The sequence below is a fragment of the Poecile atricapillus genome, chromosome 4, assembly GCF_030490865.1.
Source record: "Poecile atricapillus isolate bPoeAtr1 chromosome 4, bPoeAtr1.hap1, whole genome shotgun sequence".
Taxonomy (NCBI): Eukaryota; Metazoa; Chordata; class Aves; order Passeriformes; family Paridae; genus Poecile; species Poecile atricapillus.
Genome location: NC_081252.1, coordinates 25,096,256 through 25,117,361, shown reverse-complemented (window position 1 = coordinate 25,117,361; position 21,106 = coordinate 25,096,256). Strand labels below are relative to the sequence as shown.

At 41.8% G+C, this 21,106-nt stretch overlaps 1 protein-coding gene across 3 annotated transcripts in view; it reads right to left on the bottom strand.

The window, feature by feature from the left end:
* Positions 1–4,430: 4,430 nt before the first annotated feature.
* LOC131579324 (melanopsin-like) overlaps positions 4,431–21,106 on the bottom strand; it is a 50,092-nt gene continuing 33,416 nt past the window's right edge. For all 3 annotated transcript variants that reach the window (XM_058839044.1, XM_058839042.1, XM_058839043.1), the window contains 5 exons: positions 20,513–20,668; positions 19,322–19,429; positions 13,642–13,816; positions 11,265–11,414; positions 4,431–7,925 (listed from right to left, as the gene is read on the bottom strand). In XM_058839044.1, coding sequence (XP_058695027.1) covers positions 7,539–7,925; positions 11,265–11,414; positions 13,642–13,816; positions 19,322–19,429; positions 20,513–20,668 — 976 coding nt within the window. In that variant the 3' untranslated portion in view covers positions 4,431–7,538. The remainder of the gene's footprint in view (positions 7,926–11,264; positions 11,415–13,641; positions 13,817–19,321; positions 19,430–20,512; positions 20,669–21,106) is intronic.

Genomic DNA, 21,106 nt, shown 5'->3' with positions numbered 1-21,106 from the left:
CCTTTGATATCTCTATTGATTCCCACCTACACAGTGATATTCTCCCTTTTTTAGCTTGGGTTATTGAAACTGCTGATTTTTCTGTAGCCTGTGGTAGAGGAGTTTTCAGTATTTTAACAGCGGTGATGTTCCAGAAGTGCACAACAGCCTCTCCTGATACAGAGGCACGTGAAGAAGAGAGACTCAAACCATCAGACCTTGCAGGGTGGTTGAAACCTACCCTTACACAAGTTTGGAAACAGCACATCAGTCAAAATGGAAATATGCCATGGGAGTTTCTCCTGTGGAAATTTTAGTTGTTAATTCTTGCTGGAGAGGAAGAGCTTCACCCAAAAGCATATGTCTTGGTGCATCAGCAGCACCAGAGTATGGCAGAACAACCCAATCGTGAAGGACCATCTGCCAGGCACCCTCAGCACTGCTCAGAAGCTGCTCCAAGAAAAATCATCACATAGAGAAAATAAATCAGACCAGCACAAAACCAAAGGCTTTCTGAGTAAGCATCCTATGCCAGTAGGGATGCATGCCAAAGCATCCATGAGAAAAAAAATAAATAAAACAAAACAAGAAAAAAAACCCCAATAAACCAAACTGCAGTCACTCCCAAAAATAGGCAAGATAGTAAAACCCTTACAAAGCATAGAAGTCTTTTTTTCTCGCAGACCAGCACATCTGGCAGACTGAAGTCTGGGTGGACAAGGCATGTAGAAGAGAGCCCCAGGGGCTTGTCAGGGAGTTCAACACTTGCTGCTGGGCTTTGATGCAGCAAAATAAGGTTTTAAGCTATACTGTGATGGAAAGACAATTTGGTGCCAGGAAGAAAAGGCCACACCACCTCAATTCCTGGCCCCAGAAAAGTGTGTGGCTTTTAGGTAGCATGACAGCCAGGAGGGAAATATAGCACAACACAGGCTCGGCCCTGCCAGGCAGCTGAAGTTCAAGTTATTTCCACATTACAAAATGCCTTAGGGGACATGCAATTTTTCCACTTAAGGTTACAAAAAGGATAACAGAGATCCTACTGGTCTCTTGGCAATTTTACTCCTCAGCAAATCAGAAGCAGTTCCTTGTTCAATGGCCGTGAATTTTCAGGAAATTTACTGCATTTCTTCACCAGGAATCCTGCTTTGTACACTCATCCTGACAGTAACACCTGCACTGAGACACACAAAACAATGTCAGCCTGTTTAAAACTGTCAGCAAATAAGTAATCTCAAGGTATTTTTTAATAGCAGGATTTGTTTCTGTGTGTATTTGCACTTTTAAGGAATTTATTATTATTGTACTGGAGAAATCAATGTCTGAGACTAGCCTCTGATGACTGTCACTGACACTCCACTTGAATATCTTACTTTTCATCCCAGATGTGTAAATAGAGTAGTCACATCCTTCTTGGTCTTTTTCTGCTGCATTTAACAAGGTGAATGAAGTTTGGTCCTGTAAGAGAAATTTTTCATCCCCATTTTCTCCACAAGCTGGTGCCCAGATGGTCATAGTGACCCAAGCATGAAAAAGTTGCTGATGACTCTGAGCTCACTTCTGTTGGATAGTCCATAGATGGGGTTAGGCAAAAAGACCTGGTTTTATTAATTGCTTGGCTACAGCTTTTTTATATCTTTTATGAAGATGGAATTGGCCCTTTTTATGCTTCTGGAGCATCAATAGTTTCCACTCCAAGCTGCTGTTTTCATTTGCTTTGCATTTATCAAACTCCAGCGTGCTCAGTTTCACATTTTCCACACTTGTAGTCTGCTCTAGGCTGGATTTTTTTTCTCCATCTCAGGAAACAGGGATCATTTGTTTCCAAGAACACGCCTGTGGAAAATTAGTTGTTAATGTTAACCACATCCATCTGTTCCTTTGAAGAGATTTGCCACCTGCTTGAAGTGGAAAGGAATAAGAAACTTGGCAATGAGAAACTCTAGGGAGACAGTCTTCTGGTGTCCCCATGAAAATCTATTCACACTGAGTCCCCTATAAATGTCAGGAAAACACCAATTTCATATGGCACCCGCTAGCACACGTCTGGCTGTTCCAGGAGAACAGACCTGCTCCTTGGCATGGAGGGAAAGAAAGGCCTGGGATGCATCACCCCAAGGACCATGCACAACAGCAGCAGTCCGTCTCCTCCCATCTTGCCTGTGTCTTTGGCTGATTTAGTCCAGAACAAGGTCCTGAAGATGACAAAGGTCTTCTGGAGCTTTGTTTTAAGGTAAAGAATTCACCTGACCTTTTAAATAAAAATGCCTACATGATACACAACTATGAATACAGAGGAAAAGATGTTTCAGAGTAAAGAAGTCAATATATTGTATAACACACATAATCCCTACAGAAATTTTCTCTCAGGGGATTTTACCATGAAACACTGGCACCGGGATTGCTGGCACGCAGTCATCTCCTCATGCTGGCAGGGGAGAATCAGTAACAGTGGATTTACACCTGACTTTGACATTTTGCAGTTAGATTTTCATGTCCTGCTACAACCTGTAGCACTAACAAGTACAACTAGAGTGCAACGCAGACACACCATAAAGCAAGTAAAATATATGGACAGACATTTGAACTCTCAGTAAGCTGTAGCGTATGTAGATACATGGGTAAAAGTGGCAGGTACAACAGAGGCATCCCAGCACCAAAGTTTTCACCTAATTACTTGTCCATTCAAGGTGCAGACAGAACACTGATTATAGACTGAGGCTATGGATGAGGTGCAGAGCAAGAACTAATCATCAGCTTGTGTTGAGATGAACCGGGGCATGCATCTCAGCTGCTTCGACCCTGCCAGGCTTCATCCTGCAGTCACCTGGTCCATGCACTTGCTAAACCCAAGCACTGTGGGCAGTTTTGATCACTCCTATGTGAGAAAGGAGTCAGTCTGCTGCGTATTATGTACTCAAGTTTTCATCTCCCCACTAACTTGCTTTGCTTTCATGTATTTGTGAAAGAACTAGACAAAAAGTATCAAGGATAATCTGCACAGAGAAGCAGTAGAGAGAAGATGTAACAACAACCAAAAAACCAAAAAAAAAAACCCAGGGTCTGGGGGGAAAGTAAGGAAATTTTAAAACAGGTTATTTACCATGGAGTATTTCCCCATTTTTGCATGTGACATCACAAACGCCAACCCCCAACCTTTGCCCTCAGAGCCCTGACCTTTGATCCTTGACCCCCCTGAACTTGACCCTTAACCTTTACCCCTTACCCCTGACCTCTGGCTCTGGACCCTGGCCCTGGACCCTAACCTGGTCCCTAACTACTCTGCCCTGTCTGTACCCAGCCCTACTGCTGGGTCCTGTAACTCCAAACTCCTGGTGTGTAACCCTCAGCCCCAACCCCTGCCGGTCACCCTGCAGCCTGCACGTGTCACCCCTACCTTTTTGGTGTGCTCTTGTCCTCCTGGGAGGGCTCTGGTGTTGGCCTGCTGTTAGGATTGCTGCCTGCTGCTGCTGCCACAAGGGATGAAATGGCATCCTTAGGGGCACTGCGACTTTCTACTGCTGCTTTTTATTTTAAACCAGGGAGAAAAATTACGATCCCCTTTAAACACAGAAGAGCAGAGGAAAGAAACTAAGTCTCTGTGAATAAAGCAGATCAAACCCAGAAACGTTCTAAATACACCCAAAAAATGTGATTAAAATCAAATTAGGTTAGATTAATATTAGATTATTATTATTATTGAATTTTAGGTTAGTGCCAAAAGCTTCTTGTTCAGGTGTGTCTCTTGAAAGGAGGGAAATGGGTGGATGTCTGGGAACTGAGTGAGCCTTCTGATAGAACGTGGTATTAGGTCATGTTTCATACCAGCCCAAATCTGCAAGATTCATTAAGATTAAAGTAAGTAAAATTTCTTATTTGAAAACTTTATCTAACCATTGATTTAACTATTAAAAAGTACCATTGTCCATGATAAAAGAAAGTGTTTACACTTGTGGTCTGGATTTTCTGTTACTCATGAAAACTGGAACACATCCTATAACTGCTATACAGAATATTAGCAGAAACAATTACTCATTACCTTCACTCAGATTTAGGACAAAGATCAAAGTCTGCTATAAGAGTTTTGATGTAGTAGACTTTGGCTACTTCTTTTCAGTTTTGCTCACCTGACACCTGACATCCCAGCTGAAATCATTGTATTTCAAAAGTAGCTGCACAACTTCAGGTTTTACCAAGCCAGTGAACTCTAAATTTAGATGTTATGCACTCAAGCAGATGAGTGCTTGCATCTGAGCAGTCTAAATGACTTGAAAATAAAGTTATATATATATAAAAATATGTTTGTGTGTATGTATCTTACTATTAACTGGATCAGAGCACAGGTTTCAAAAGCTTTGACTCAGCTTTTTTACTCCTCCTCCTGGCTCCAAAGATAATGATTAAATAAGAAAAAACAAACAAACAATGGATAATTCAGTTTAACTCCTAAGTATTTTTATTCCACTTGAGTGAACCAATACATTCCTCTGTGAAACGGGAAGCAACATTAATTAGTGTACATTTTTTATGTGCCATCTATCCTAATGTGGCAATAGAGAAGCTTGCAAAATTCTCCTGCATTGTGGTATTCAATTTGAGACTAATTTACTCTGTAAGTGATGTTTCTGCAAAAGTCTCACAATGATGCAGTAAGTCTATGTATGATATTTCATACAACTTTATGTTTTATCTCTCTATCATTATACCATATGGTATTTTAGCCTGCATCAGTTTAAATAAGCAGTAATTTTAAAGTAGCTTCTGAAGCTATGGTACTAACAGTGTATGACACAAGCAGCATAAAAGTGAAACATTGTTTGCACATACCTCAAGCCTGCTAATTTTCTGAGACACACTCACAGTACCAGCACAGTAATAAGCACCAAACACATACAAGAAATCACTGAAGAGCCTTCTGTAGGCTAACAGGTAGAATGCAAAACTTCAGATATGGAGGAATTTGTTGACTATGACTTCAGGTCTTCCATTCTTCATCCTGCCAAAACCTATGGCAATACCATTCTGCCTACAGTCTTCCCAGTATAAGTCTGTCATAATCTGAGTGCAAGCTCTTCTCCAGGGCATGTTTTTATAGCGTGGAACAGCAAATGCATTTTCTATTGTTATTTGGAGTCATTACAACAGTAAAAGTCAGGTCTAAGGCTTGGAAGCCTTGAAAGAATGCTCTTTTCCTAACACATGGCTCAAGAAGAAAAGAGATACAGCAGCTGAGGATATTAAATGCAAGAAGAAGTAAGGTCACTGACTGCACAGTTGGTGTAGGAAAAGAAAAAAATCAGAGAGGGCAGGTTTAGCAAGAAAAAGGGCAAGAATCCAAGATGGAAGGACAGTATGTTTAGCCTAGGACTAAGGCTGCCCCATTTCCCATGAACATAATACATAATTAACATTTGATAACACATTGTGGCCTAAACTATGCAGTGGATGAAAGCCTGGCACTGTGGAACTGCAAGTGAGCACGTCCCTGTCCCAGTCCCCGGCAGATGTCCTGCACTGTCTGCTCACTGTGCCAGTCCTCAAATGGAGGAACTGCCCTTGGAATTGCTGAGCTCATTGTAGATGACCTTGGCATGATTCCTGGCCCTGTCAGAAAACTCGGCACTCAGTGGGCACAGGCTTTGGCAGCCTGGCTGCAGGAACTACAGCCTGGTGCTGCCCCAGCTGAGCCTTGGGCCCCCAGCACCCCAAACCAGGGCTACACACAGGCAGCAGGATGGGCCTCCACACCCAATTTCCTCCCTGCTTTCCACAGTAAGGAAGTATGAGGGTCTCTAGCCAGCAGAGCACCTCAAATAATAGCAGCATGAAGAGTGTCAGCACTGCATTAGGCAGCCTGTCACAGCAATCACCTCTGTAACCCACCAGTGGCCTTTTTCTTTTTCCAAAAATGGTATCAAAAGCGAGTGCCTCACTCCTCTTAAAGGTCTGGCACCTGGAAGTGCCTCAGGTGTGCATGTTTGGAGGCATTCTTCTCTCTCCTGTGCTGCTGTGGGTTTTCATTTGCTCTTTAGTAGCGTTCCTGTCTGGATTGTTGCAAACAAGATTTGTGTTGCCTTATTTTGTAGTGAAAAAAGTAATTAAAAATACTTCTATGCTTCCCATCTGGTTTTTGCATCAGGAAAACAGGCAAAGAGAAATTACTTCCTGAGATTAGCCAGTGCAATACACAAAACCTGGAAATTCTCTCAGTGATCTCTGCACAATCTAGGATACAGTCAAGGAAATAAACCGAGACTATGAACATAAACTTTCACTCTCTTGTTGAATGTCTGAATACTATTAGTCTCCCTGGACCAAATATTTGCACTATTCTATCCAGAGGAGTACCTTGATTTCTAATATATATTGAAATTATGTAAAGAACAATGTAATTCAACTTGTTCAAACTATGTTTGAAAATCAGAGACTGAAAGGGAAGACATGAAGAAATGGGAAAATGAGTAAAAAAGGAAGAGTGCATAAAGAGGAATCAAATGCTAGGAGAGTCCTGTGAGCCTGAGCCATAATGTGAAGCACAGATAAAAAGGAGCACAGTTAGTAACCACAGATAAAGATGTAAGTGCAGATCCTGTAGCAAACACAGTACTGTGTGGTTCTCTTCCCAAGTTGATGTTTTACCCAGTTTGAAAGGCCTCTGGTAAGTGACCTGTAAAAGACATCTGCTGGTGTGTTTTAGAGGAGATGAGAAGAACCTCCTCTGAACAGACAGGTGATATACAGCAGCCAAGGCTTTATTTTTTTCAATGACTTGTCAAGCCAGCCGTGAGCATTCACCCTTTCAATCACAGACTCATTAGGATACATACATATTTAATCAGGACTGTAACTCTGAAGGTACTTTGAATGCTTCTACAGTAGTGTATGTTTTAGCAAACCTTGCATTTTGACATTTAAGTGACCATGCTAATGCTGAGGTAAATTCCTGATTTCTACCACTAAACTTCAGAGGGTTAGAAGCTGGGAATTTGTCAATTTCCAGTGAAAAAACACCAGTTTCTTTCTTTATGTTTAGCAAGCTGCCTATTTAAAAAAGAAAACACAGCAAACCAATGCTGAGAATTATTTGATTAAAGTCTAGTTGAGGTCATGTAGCCATGTGCCTTACTGCTGGGGCTGGTGGAAGCTGTGGTCTTGCAGTGCTTCCCATCACTGTCCAGAGCAGGGCTGCCAAAACAGGAATGCTGTTCCATGTGCAGATAGCAGAAGCATTCAACAGCTGACCCTGCTCTCAGTCACTCATTTTCCCTTCTGCAGGTGCCCCATCAGTGGCAACAAATCAGGCAGCCTCCTTGACCAATGCCACTCGATCCTGCTGCCAGATCTTCCACTGCTCATTTCCTGTGGCACAATCTGAAAGAAAGCCTGTTTCCATGCCTGAGCTGGTTTGGACAAAGAAAAATCTGAAGGCTGCCTAGTGACTACCATATAAACATACAAAAAAATCTGATGATCTAACCCACAAGGCTTCAGTTATTTGGTATAATTAAGTGGAGAAGATGCCAAGAAAATAATTACCGGAAAGTTTTCTTTTGACAAAATTATGATAGAAATTTCTCAACAGCTTCAAGGAACTCCATGGATGAGCTAAGCCCTTCCAAGTCCAGCAGATTGCCCTTTTTGTCATGAAAGTGGAATAATTCAGTCTCTTCCTCTTCCAGTTCTTCCCGAAACAGATTTGTCTCTGAGGTAGGAATGATGATGATGCGAGGGACTGCATTGCTAATAACAGAATCCACAACTCCATTCGCTTGACTTCCTTGAGTTTCCATATGGGAAGTACTTGAGTCTCCTCTGGTGACACTGCTGCTATTCAATCTGACAGGCAGAGAAGTTGCTCTCAGGGAGCTGGTCACGAGTGCTGCAGAGGGATTGGGTAGGACAGGCTGCCCAAGCACCTTCTCCAAACAGCTGGAGGAGAGCGAAACCTGGAGTGGAGACATAAGATTTAGCACTGTCAGACACCATGTGACTGAATTTTTGTATTTGAAACATTCATTGCCACTAGTCAATATCTGAGCCACCAGGCCAATTTTCTGAACACTTGAATCATTAACTTGAGGGAAAATCATGATGTGCTAACATGTACTGCTTGGATAGCAGAATGTTAAATGGAGCAAAAGAAGAGGTACTCAAATATCAGCAGAGACTGGAAAGAAAAAAAAACAAAAACAAAAGATCAAAAGCTCATCCCTGTATCCAACTTATTTAATCATTAAATAATGGTATTACTTCATTTTTAACACATCTAAGGGTATCAGGGTACTGGATCATTGGTTTTCTCTCTCTTCCCATGGAAGAGAGCTCAGATAAGACCAAGTTCACTTAATTATTTTATTTTCCTGAAATTTTGTTGACTTTGTGACAACCTCTGTCTCTATCCAAATGGCTCCTGAGCTACCTCAGGGAAGTGGTGGCCTTGCATTCACACATTGGAAAGTGCTTCCTCCAAGAAAAAAGTAATGAATACTCACTTTGCAAACAATTTCTTTTCTGCCTATTTTGAGAGAATTCTGATTTCTAACTTGGCTCTGATGGCAAGGCCTCTGTGTTCTTTCCATAAGTCTTGTGCCCAATATGCAAATCCAGAGTCAACTAAGTAAGCTTTGAAAGCGTCAGTTAATGTTCAGGCAAGGGAAGGCACAAGTAATCAGTTTTGGCTTCCTTAAAAAAAATAACAGTTAAGGTGATAAAGTTACTCTGTCAGATATGGAGATAAGCTGGAAGTCCCTCCTTTCTAGGAAAACCAACATTTAAAGTGCATATTTTACTTCATTACTATGTGAATTCAAATAGTTTGTGTCATTCTACTCCACAAGCAGAAATCATTCACAAATCCCTATTGATAGTGATTTCTCCAGCTGTTCTACCTACCAAGTGGAGGGAAGCACACTGTGCTAAAAAAGTGGTTTAAATTTGTATGACAGAGAAGAAAAGTCCATTCTTCCATATCAAAGATAATAATATAATGAAAAAATCCAATTCCAAAACCACTCCTCCCTATTTCAAGTGCTGTTTTCACTGCAAGAGAAGGATAGGTTTCTTTTGGATGTGGCTTGGTGGGCACAACACCCACTTACAAGTGTTTTTAATCGTTTTCACATTGGGTAATTTCCTTGAAACAAAACCTGGATGCAGAGAGAACATTTTACCACTCTCCAAGTATCCAAGCCCACATTCTAATACTTCCAAAAAAGCTTCTTCATTACCATGTTAAATTTCCAGGTGTCAGCCTGCATGAAGTTTGTTACAATCATAACTGAAGAGGTCCATGGGGCTGGAGCATATCTTTGTGGCAGCAAGGAAAACAGTCACATGCATTTTAATGCTTTGGAATGCACCAAGCCTGGGACACTGACTGGCTTGTCCACAACGGAGAGTTTTTGGAAGGGTTGTAATTGGAATTCAGTTAAAGGCAATTCAGTAATGCTATCAAAGCCTTAACATAAATATAAAAAAAAAAATGCATTGGTGCTTCCTTAGGGTTTGTTTGTGGTTTTTATTTTACTTTGGGTTTTTGGGTTTTTTTTGAGGATAAATGGGTGGTCTCAATGTGAAACCCTCTGAGCTTGACAAATAAATATTTATTCTGATAGTATGAATAGTGGTGCATTGGATTTATCTGCAATGAACACAAAAAGGACCTTCACAACACACAGGACTCTCTGCTGAGAACTGTAAGAAAAGCAAATGAGGCTTTGAACATTCAATGTAAATAATCTCATAGCTCAGTGTATGCCATTGGAAGTCTGAAGGGTTATTTATCAAAGGAATTCAAGAGATGTCTCTCAAAGGTAAAGTAGGGCACGTGAGCCTTCTTGTGGGCTACACAGTTGCTAAATTTCAGATACAGGTATGTTTATTTCATTACTGAACTGTTTATGCTGAGATTTACTTCCCTTCTCCTTCCTTGTGAGACTGAAAGCCAGTGATTCTCCAGAACCTAGAGACAATATCCTTTGCCATTTGTCTATAACCTGCCTTTGCTACTTGCCTACAGCCTTGGACATGCTTGGCTGCTGACAGAAGGCAACAGAACTGAGTAGTAGATTTGAGCCCATGTTGCCTGACACCATATTTGAAGCCACTGTTTTTCTACCAATCACTGGTCACAACAGTTACAGGAAAGGAACAAGTTTTCTCAGCACTTGGTCTTAATGACACACAAGAAAAGACAGGACAAAAGCATGCAGGAACTGGGTCATCAGGTGCCAGGAAATTTTCAGAGCAGTTCCTGCTTTAAACCATGATGTCTCTAGACAATTTCCATCGGATCTGGAAGGGAGCACAGGGGACAGAAGCAGATGCTGTAGCTGCACCCACCCAGACATGTGGGGTGTTTGTCCACATGGACTAGAGTAACCCCAAGAAAGGCTGCCTCCATCATAAAAGGGTATGCTACTCAGTCCAGCCACAGACAGGGAATTATAAGCCACATCTGTCTTTCCCTGAAAAGGCAGCACTGGTGTATGGCTGACGCTGTGCCACCCATACAAGTACTCCTTTGGAAAGTGGTGTTACAATCTGGCAGAAAATGACTCATGGGCGACCTACTGCTCCCATCAGGGAATGGGGTGCTCCTCAACAGCAGGACACCAAACCTCAGTGGTTTGGCCAATGAGGGTGATGCATCTTCAGAGGATGCACTGAGTACTCACCATCTCCTCTTTCAGTGAGGGAAGGGTGGCAGTTGCCAGACTCTCCCACCCTTAGGGAGAAATGGGAGTTTCTTTCTCGTCTTCCCCCTCAACAAAAATAAAACATTTTAATGTACACTGAAAAGAAGGAAAAGGGTGGCTTCTATCATGTCAAACTCTTTTTTGCAGACTTGACTTTACTCTAAAAGGAGACTGCCACAGTATGGACACAAGGGCCATGAAGGAAGGAACCAAAGCTGGGGTAGATAAACAGACAGAGAGGCAAAGAACTCATCTTCTTACATCTGATGCTATTGACTGTGCCTTAATGCAGCTTCAGAGGTATAAGCAAAGCTGGCTTTCCAAAAACAGGCAAATATCAGTGAAAAAAGTTAATTAGGTATTACTGTCTCTCTCATTTGTCACACACACACACAAGCAAAAAAAAAACAAACAAAACAACAAAAAACAAACTGGCGAAGGAGAAAGAGGATGTTAGAATCAGTATAAATAAAGCCTACAGATGAAATAGATGGGCATAAAGGCTGGATTATCATTCCAGTGAGATGATGTCCTGCAGCAAGATTAGCACTAAAACAGAGAGTCCTCAACTGAGACCTTTTTCTGTACCTTTTTGGCAGTGGCTGCATCGCAGCTGCAGGTCTTTGGGAGCAGGTCTCTCTTCTCTTGTCTCAGACTTGTGGAGAAAGAGTGACTTCGGCGAGGCTTCAATTTCTCTTGAGCTGGCTCTACAGCGTCGAGCTCCACGTTGCTCCAGATCTAATCACACATTGATGAAGGATTTCAGACAGTTACATCCTTTCTCAAATTCTTATAAGTTCTCAAACTCTAGCAAAACCCATGCACATTCACAGGAAAGTAAAGCTGTTCTAACATAGGTCTCACACTCAAAACTCCCCTGGGAGAGCTTTTATTTTCAGTCTTGTCACTTACCCTGGACTATTTTGCTTGCTGACCAAAAATAAAACCAACTTGGAAATAATGAAAATATACTTAAACTCCTTTTACCAGGATGTTTTTCACCCTTATCTCATTGCTTATGCTATACTTATACCTGCATCTGAATTCTAAAGATGGGAGCCAATACAATCAATCTGTTTAATATGTCTTGTGGCATTCTGTGTGACTATCAGCTGATACAAAACCATGGATGTGGACAGATCCAAAACCATGTTTGCATACATCCCAGCAGAATATCCAGAACACCAAGGGCTTCTCAATGTGCATGAGCTTGCTGATTCTACAAACCATCATCAGTGCATGGGAGATGGTGGGCTTTGCTCTAATTTTCTAAGAGCATGTCAATAATGAAGCACAGATGGGACATTACAAAAGTGCTGTTCCATTTACAGGCTTGGGTGAGGCTGTCTGTCATGCTTTACTTCGTGGTGACTTTTTGATTGAGTATTAATTGATGAGATCATTCTACTCCAACACCAGTTTTTAAATATGGATAGACAGAGGCCAGCCAGACAGGCAGGCAGACAGACAGGGCTCCACACAAATGGGAAGATACTGCATAATTCCTCTGCATCACCTTGCTCATACATCTATGTGTAGCCACATGTTTATTTCCCCTCACTTGTTGAATAAAATTACTTGAATGAAACATTCCTTGACATGACTCACAAATTCATGTGTTCCCTTCACTAACATGTACACAACACACAGAGCAAAATGTTGGTTGCAACAGCTGCATCTTTTACAGTGTTCCTGGTGTCATTGCTGGCCCATCAACATTTTATTGGAGCATTCCAAAATTTCAGTCAGTCCTGCTGTCATGCCAAAGCCATAGAGCTTAGCTTTTATTTCAGCAGCTGCTGTTTCAGCTAAAACCTCTACAGCTGCACTGAGCTGTCAGTTGCCCCAAGGACAATTGCCTTTGGCTGCATCAACTCAGCAGAGCACTGTGTACTGCTAACAGCAGGGGTTTTAACTGAGACTCCTAAGCCAAAGCTGTGCCAAAAGCTGAAGCCTCTTACCCTCATTATCCTGTCCACTGAAGCAGCACCCACATGGAAATACATGCAATAACCTGCTAACATGGACAAATCAAAACTGAGTAGTGACCAACAATGAAGAACAGAAAGCTTCTTGGGTCAGGATGATGCAGCTGAAATTACTTCATTTGGCATCAAACAAAGGAGTAAGGGGAGAAAATTTAGGGTTTTATACCTCAAAGTATAAAAGGTATACATAGGATTTATAATCTTGTGAGAGGTTACTGGTGGCAGCTGTCACTCTGGGAAGTTTCTGATGCCCAAACTGAGGGGGAGCAGCACAGGTCCCCAGGAGGGCCATCCCCAGCCCAGACTCTGCTGTGGCTGCCACCCCCCAGGAGCCACCTTCCCAGCACCTCTGCATGCAAGGCCAGCTTCTTGTGACTGAGAGAGTCTGTGAGGAGACTCAAGGGGATCTTTTGTTTCTATCTCAGTCACCAGCCTTACTGATGCTTGGAGTACGTTCTTACAAAACTCCCCACCATGCTCTAGAGTCAGGAGCCTTTCACTCCTCATGGTTAAAATCCAGGTAAAGAAGTCAAAAATTTCCCATTCTCCAGAAAATGGATATTTTTTTTTTTTTTTTTTTTTTTAAATAATAAGAGAGCTTTTGGATAAGTTATAAAACTTTGGATGGAAGACCAGCAAGATACCTAACATAGCCAGTAGTCACAGCAGTGACACAGGGAGCGTCTGACAATGGCTCTTTTTAGTTCACATTAAAGACTTACTCTGAACATCCTTGGTCCCAGAAGGCATCAGAACCACACAAATATGTTGGCCTGAATGCTTTCTCTGATTGTAAATCATCGTGCATGAACTTCCAGCTTTGCAGAAATGACCTTATATGACCCAAACAATTTAGCTACACTCTCCTCCTTCCCTTTTCTGTTCTCTGACTTTGAATATGTATTTATAGAGTTGCTTATTTAGAATCTGAGAAAAGCTATACTCATTCTCTTTCATGCAAACAAGAAAAGACTTACAGCTTCTCCAGCAGAAACCGAGGAAACACATGTGCTCTTGGTCCTGCCAGCAAGAGAGTGGTGGCTGCAGAGAGAGGTTCTGAATGATGACTCATTTATGGATCCCCTCAGGAGGTCATTCTTCGATATTCGTATCAGGAACCTCAGGCAGGGAACAGCTTTGTGGATGGTTTTTCTGAAGGAAAATGTGTGAAGAAAAAAGAAAGCCAAACCTGTCACACAAAAGACATGGCTTTGAAATTCATGTGGTGAAAATGCTGTCTCTTTCTATCACCTCACAACAGCTTCTGTTTTGATTAAGGGGGTCTTAAAGACTACATGCAAACAGCATGGTAGCTGGTGCAAACAACTCAACAGGCTGAGAAGAAAATAACAGGTCCTTCTGGGCCTTGTGTCAAAACACACACAGAAGAGCTGCCTAGGTAAGTGGTAAGAATTGAAAATATCTTGAAGAGCATGATTGCATATGGTTTATTTGAAATGTTAACCCTGAAAATTTCAGGCTAGTTGGTACAAAGGTCTTTACTGTGCAAAGGCACAGAGTGAGTGGAAACAAGGGAAGAGAAAGAGGGCCAGAAGAATCAGACATTGTTACTTATTTGTATCATGGCAGCTACTGTAAACTCCTATTGAAAATTAGCACTGTACAAGCATAGAGGAGAAGGATGGTCTAGACCCCAAATCTGACTTATTCATTAAATAATAATCTCAGTCATGGTTGTGTGAGTCTACTTCTCCTGCCCCCAACCTTGGCCCTGCATGGAGCAGAAGTGTCCAAGAGCCTCCCCTGAGTAATGCCAGCTGGACTTTCTCCTCACAGGGCAGTGCTAGTCAGAACGCTTCATTTGGTCTAACACCTCCCCAGCACTTCCCAATCCATTATATCAGCCCAACAGATAAAGCTAATAGAGGTAAAAAACTAAATGAACAAGTCAAGAAGTGAGACAGCAACAAGACATATGGCAAGGAACTGATGCAGGGGGTGACAGATCACTGGAGGATGTCAGTACATTGACTTTACACTGAGATGCAAGTCAAGCAGATGTATATTTTAAAATTTTTTGCTTCTATAGTTACTGTGTTTGTTGACTAACCAGTACATTTTAAATCATCATTTCTATTCTCACAAAAGATCACACATGTTAAAATGTCAGAGACATGACTCTGGCATCATGAAATGAGGTCACTCTCTTGTAATCAAAAAAAGAAACCCACCACTACCAAACCTCATTATGTGGCATCATCACCACTCTCTGAATAGTTCTGTGTCTCTTTCCTCTGTAATTTCAAAGACAAATGGAGAGCAGCTCCATGTCCACTCTGGAGATGAGGACTGAAAAGAGCTGCCTGTAACATCATTCCTGATCCTGTCAAGAGATGCCTATCGGTGACCAGGCAGGGCCCACTGAGCTGTTTGAGGCAGAATGCTCCTCAAATGGTGCTGGGCAAAAAAAAATGGTTAATGTTCTGCACAAAATAAAAAGTCCTGAGAAAGAGTTTACAGGACACAAGAAAATTTCCTTTCATAAATTTCCATAAATTTCCTTCAGCCTGAAGACCTCCGTCTGGTGCTGAAAAGCAGCTGCTAACTTTTTTCGCCGGCTAAGAAGCTGAACTACTTTCCTCTAACAAATTCAAGTTAGTGTAAAATAAACCATCCCGTTTATTAAATGGGATTTAGTGCAGAGGTCTCCTAGTGATGGAGATTCAGAAAACAAATGTCTGATGGTGGATTTTCAAGGAAAACATATGAACATTTCTGAATGTCTTGAGGGACCAGAATTTCTATCTTACTAATATTTGGGAGGACTATTGTGGGACATTTTGCTGGTTGGGGTGACAGTACAGATTTTGAAGGGAGTTTTAATATAGTATGTGTGAAATAAAAGGCATAAAGTGAGGTACTTAATGATATTTCTATAATCTGAAATAAAGGAGTCACTTAAAGTGAAATATATAGTAATTGCAAGAAACTTTTTAAAAAATTCTGCAACTCAAAGTTATTTGTGATTATTCATTACTTATGATGTCGGAGCTTTGAACCAATAGTTTTTGTGTAATTCTGCTTTGCTTGGGAGCCAGTTGGAAACGTAGAGTAGCAGAATTTCCTGTTTGCTATAAAAGAATGATTCCAAAACCTAAAACTTTCAAAATGTAAGGGAGTTTCTGCAATAACTCTAATATAGCAATGTGTTGGAGTTATTGTGGAACATAGAGACAGAATACAAGCTGTTAAAGATGTGAAAGCTTTCTTCCTCACAAAAGAGCATTCTACAAATTAAAACTCTGAGCACATTCCTCACTTACATTTGTTATTTCCTGTGAGTCCTATGAGGGAGAGGTGTTTTTCTCCTTTCTGCTGGAGGGGAATGGGTGCACAAGGGGATAGGTAGATGAGAAGAAATATAACAAACTCAAACCAGTTTTTAGAAGCCAAGTGCTAGCACAAAGATCACTGTTACATTTAATATAATGTACTTTTTTTTCCCCTGTTGTTTAAGGAAATGCCACAAAACTCAGCAAGTTTGGTTTTGTTGGGCTGTTAAGATGCAGTGTCAGGAACTCTCTGTGCAAAAAAGCATCTTACTTTGCTAGTGGATTGAACCTGTTTTGAACACTTCTGATCCTGATTTCTAGATGCCTCTTTCTAGAAAGATTTGGAAAATAACTTAGATGTAATTTGGCTCAGTAGTTCCAATATAAAATGACATATTATCCCCTGCTTAAACCCTTAACCCTTTAGCCTGAACAGACTGGCCCACTTATCTGAGCTTGAATAAATTACTTTCAAGGCATAATGTGAATAATCAGAAGATTTGGAAATAATCCAGAAACAATAACCTTAACATATATATTCATTATTCACTGTTTAAGCAAAATTTGTCCTGCCAACATATTTTTTACCAACTGACTTATTGGTGTATTGTAGGGCTTTTTCAGTTTTGAAACTGCATTCTTGATTTATCACAAGGGACCCAACATTACTTCTTTTCCTGACTGGATTGCTCGCAAGTGTATGAAATGTCTTCACAACAGGTCCATAAAAATTTCTCTTGTTGATATGTCTAGAAATACAGCTTAGAAAGCAGGAAAAAAAATAAAAAAAGATAAAACAAGATACTTATTAAGAAGATTTCTCAAAGCTTGTTGTGGACTCCAGTCTTTTTCTTAACAGCCTTAAGAAGCCAATGCTGATAGGAAAAAGACTGACTGAAGCAGTTCACTGTCCCAGAGCTAGAGGATGGTGTGGGTTGGAAGGAATCTTGAAGGAACCTTAAAGACCATCTAGTTCCAAGCCTGATGCCATGGGCAGGGACACCTTCCACTAGACCAGACTGCTCAAAGCCCTATCCAACTTGACCTTGAACACTTCCAGGGAAGCATCCACAGCTTCTTTGGGCAGCTGTTCCTTGTTCCTTGCAAAGTAATAATAAGCTGAACACAATAACTTTGGTTCAGAAACAAATAATGGGTCCTAAACACATCAGCCAGCCATGCAAAACTTCTCAAACTCTCAAACTTCTGCAACCCATCAGAAACTTGGCATTCTCCTACTCTAAACAAAAATGCTTTGCAGACTTAAAAAATCTCAGATGGTTTTTAGAGGATGCAAAAAGGTGTTAGTTATGCTAGCAGACATTTTCAAACAAAATACGTCTCCAAAATGGAGAAACAGGGATTTGACAGACGAACCCCTCAGGGGATAAGGAGCTGGCTGGGTGGTCACACTCAAAGTGTTGTGGTCAATGGCTGAGTGTCCAGGTGGAACTCAGTGACCAGTGGTGAACTCAGGGGTCAGTGTTGGGACCAGCCCTGTTTAACATCGCTGTCCCACATGGACAGTGGGACTGGGAGCACCCTCAGCAAGTTTGGTGATGACACCAAGCTGTGTGGTGTGGCTGCCACGCTGGAGGGGAGGGAGGGCATCCAGAGGGACCTGGACAGGCTGGAGAGGGGAGCCCATGGGAACCTCAGGAAGTTCAGTGAGGCCTAGTGCAAAGTTCAGCCTGTGGGTCAGGACAATCCCAAACAAACACAGGCTGGGCAGAGATGGATTGAGAGCAGCCCTGCCCAGAAGGACTCGGGGTGCTGGTGGATGAGAGGCTGGACATGACCCAGCAATGGTCACTCACAGCCCCGAAAGCCAAACACGTCCTGGATCATGTCCTGCATCCAGAGCAGCGTGGGCAGCAGGGGAGGAAGGGGATTCTGCCCCTCTGCTCTGCTCTGCTCAGACCCCACCTGCAGGGCTGCATCAGCTCTGGGCTCCTCAGCTTGGGAAGGATATGGACCTGTGGCAGCAAGTCCAGAGGAGGCTGTGAACATAACCAAAGGGCTGGAGCACCTCTCCTGTGCAGGTAGGTTGAGGGAGTTGGGCTGTTCAGCCAGGAGATGAGAAGGCTCTGGGCAAGCTTCACAGCACATTCCAGTACCTGAATAAAGGCTACAGGAAAGCTGAAGAAGTACTTCTCACAAGGGCATGTAGTCACAGAACAAGGGAAAATGGCTTTAAACTGAAAGAGGGAAGGTTTAGAATGGATATTAGGAAGGTATTTACTGTGAGGCTGGTGAAGCACAGGAACAGGCTGCCCAGAGATGCTGTGGATGTCCCATCCCTGAAAAAATGTTCAAGGCCAGGTTGGATGGGGTTTTGTGCAACCCGGTCTTGTGGAAGGTTTCCCTGCCCATGGCAGGGGTTGAGAAATTGATGATACTTGAAGTCCCTTCCAACACACACCATTGTATGATTCTACAGAATCATAGGGTAACAGGTTTTCACCCTTTTTTGGGCATGTTTTGACCAGCCTTCTGAGAAACCTTCACTTTTCTTACAACCACACTGTCACGCATCAGACATCCTAAACGATGAACTCAATTTTTAGCTCCCAAGTCCTCATTGTCAGACAATGGAATTTACCAGCTTTTCCACTTCTTGGGTGAAACAAGCCTCGTACCAATGACTAACCCTGCCATCTAGTGGTATTTATATATTTATCACATTTACCACCATGGCATCCCTGCGTTTTCTTAGAACTTTCGACACAGCGTCACTTTGTGGTAGCTACTCTTTGAAAGACTTGCAAAAAATTCTACAGGTATGCTGGATAGCAGTTCTGTTACAAGTATATCCCCCTTACATAAAAAAGTATTTTTTGTTGCCAATGTTTCAAATTTTTTTGTGAAAAAACAACAACAACAAAAAAAAAAACCAAAAAAACAACAACAACAAAAAAAAAAAAACCAAAAAAACACAAAAGAAAACCAAACCTTGAACATATGCATATATAGCTGCTTAAATTGGTAAGGATGTGATTTTTTGAGCCTCACTGGTTGGGACCTTTTATCTAGAGAGTGCTCTGTAGTGGCTGTCTCTGATATGATGAAAAGTGACCTGCGCATCATCTTCTCCTCCTGTCAGTCACAGTGCTGTGCAACTCCACATGGCAGAGCAGGGCTCTGAGGGAGAGGAAAGGTGAAGGGCCACTTCTCTTTTGGCCACTCCCAAGGCTATATCTGGAGCTGCCATGTACCAGCTGGGTCTGACCACCCTGAGCCCATCATGGCCTGGTCAGCACAGGAATATGCGCTGCATGGGGTGAGGCTGAAGGAATAGTTTGTTCTGTGTAAAAGATCCACATTTGCATGTACAGTTATACACATACTTATATATTTACTGTACCTGTATCTTGGGTGAATTATTGCATATATGATGGGGTTGTAGATTGCAGAAGCTTTGGCAATAACTGCTGGCACAGATTTGGAATATGGTGTTAGGCTGTTGCCTCGACTAAAACAAAGCAAAAACATTACACACAGCTATACCATGGATTACATGGATACTACATTACTGAAACATATTACTCTTTAAAATTGGTTTAGTGCTGTTATCTTTTTATAAGAAATACACCTGTAAAGTTGATTCATTCAAGCGATTTCTTTGCTCAGATGACAGGTTTGAATTTGACAGCATACACTTGGTTTCATTCATTTATTCATTAGATTATTCATTCATTAGATAGAAGACATGCACAAAGTAATTTTAGGCTGACTAGGAACAACAAGAATCACCTCTCCTGTTTCTGCAATTAACCAAAAAAAAAACCCCGACCAAAACATCAACAAAAGAACCATTGTGGCCATCTGGGAAAAGTGAATGGTGATAGAAAAGAAAACAGAATCAAACCTAAAAAACCTTTCAGCAGCAGCGGCATGCGTGCTGCACAGTGATGTGTGTCAGTGACTCAGTTCTGAGCACTGCAGAAGGAAGAGAGGACTTGAAGCAGTTTGAAACCATCCTTTAGACTTTAAGCTCCCACAGTCAGTCAGGTGTGACCAGTGTCAGTGCAGCACAAGCGCAGTTAATATCATGGTATCACAGAATGGTTTGGGTTGGAAGACACCTTTAAAGATCATCTAGCCCAACATCTCTGCCATGTGCAAGGACATGTTTCACTAGATGAGTTTGCTCAAAGCCCCATCCAACCTGGCCTTGATGAGTGGAACATGCATTGACAAGACACTAGGTGCATTTGGAGTGGAGAATGCATGGAGGAGATAGCAGTTCATGGGAGGAAGGAGGTAAATAGGAGATGCAGGAGGTAATTCCTCCAATTTATACAAAGAAAGCATCATGTGGGAAAGAAAACGTCGTGTACCAAATACTAACATTAAAAAGTCATCATAGTTTCAAAATGCATAAACAAATAATCCCTTTTCTGGGTTTGTTCACAAGGATATAGCGAAGAATGAAATATTACCTCTATTGTAGTGATTATTTAAGACCCATTCAAAAAGGAGATTTGCCCAATATGGATGTCAGTACAAATCATATTTGCATAACCCCTGCTGTTTGGATTCCTCTTCCACTTACCCTGCCCAGGCAATCAAGGTGACACAAGCATATGGAGACCAGGACAAGACAAACACAATGATCACCACAAAAGCAATTTTTGCCAGCTTCCACTCATTCTTCATGGACTGAGAGAGGTAGGATTTCCGGCTGCAGGACCCCAGCTTTTGAACATCTCTGTGAGAGGGGTAAAATACAGATATTTCAGCAGGACAATGAAAAAGCAATATGTTCTCAGCAATATGCAAAATACAGTAAACTTTGTATTTCACCACTCTAACTCTTCTTTTTTCCTCTGCTATTTAAAAACCCTGTAAGGTAATTAATGCAGTTGCTAGTGTTATGTTTGCCTGTGAGACTGAGCCAGAGCCCCTGGGACTACAGGACAGGACTGTTGTGTCCTTATCCCTAACACAAAGAGGATTTCAGGTTGCAAAGATACAGAAATTGATATCTCTTGCCCTTCATTGCTTTTAGAGGTGGAGCAAGAAAAGGCACAGCTGGATGGGAAAATCAAATCTTATGTCTTTTCCTTTTCTATGGAGGAACACCTTGCAGAAATTCCACTTCATGAGGTAACGTATGCTGGAATACCCTGATAACTTTGAGAAACCT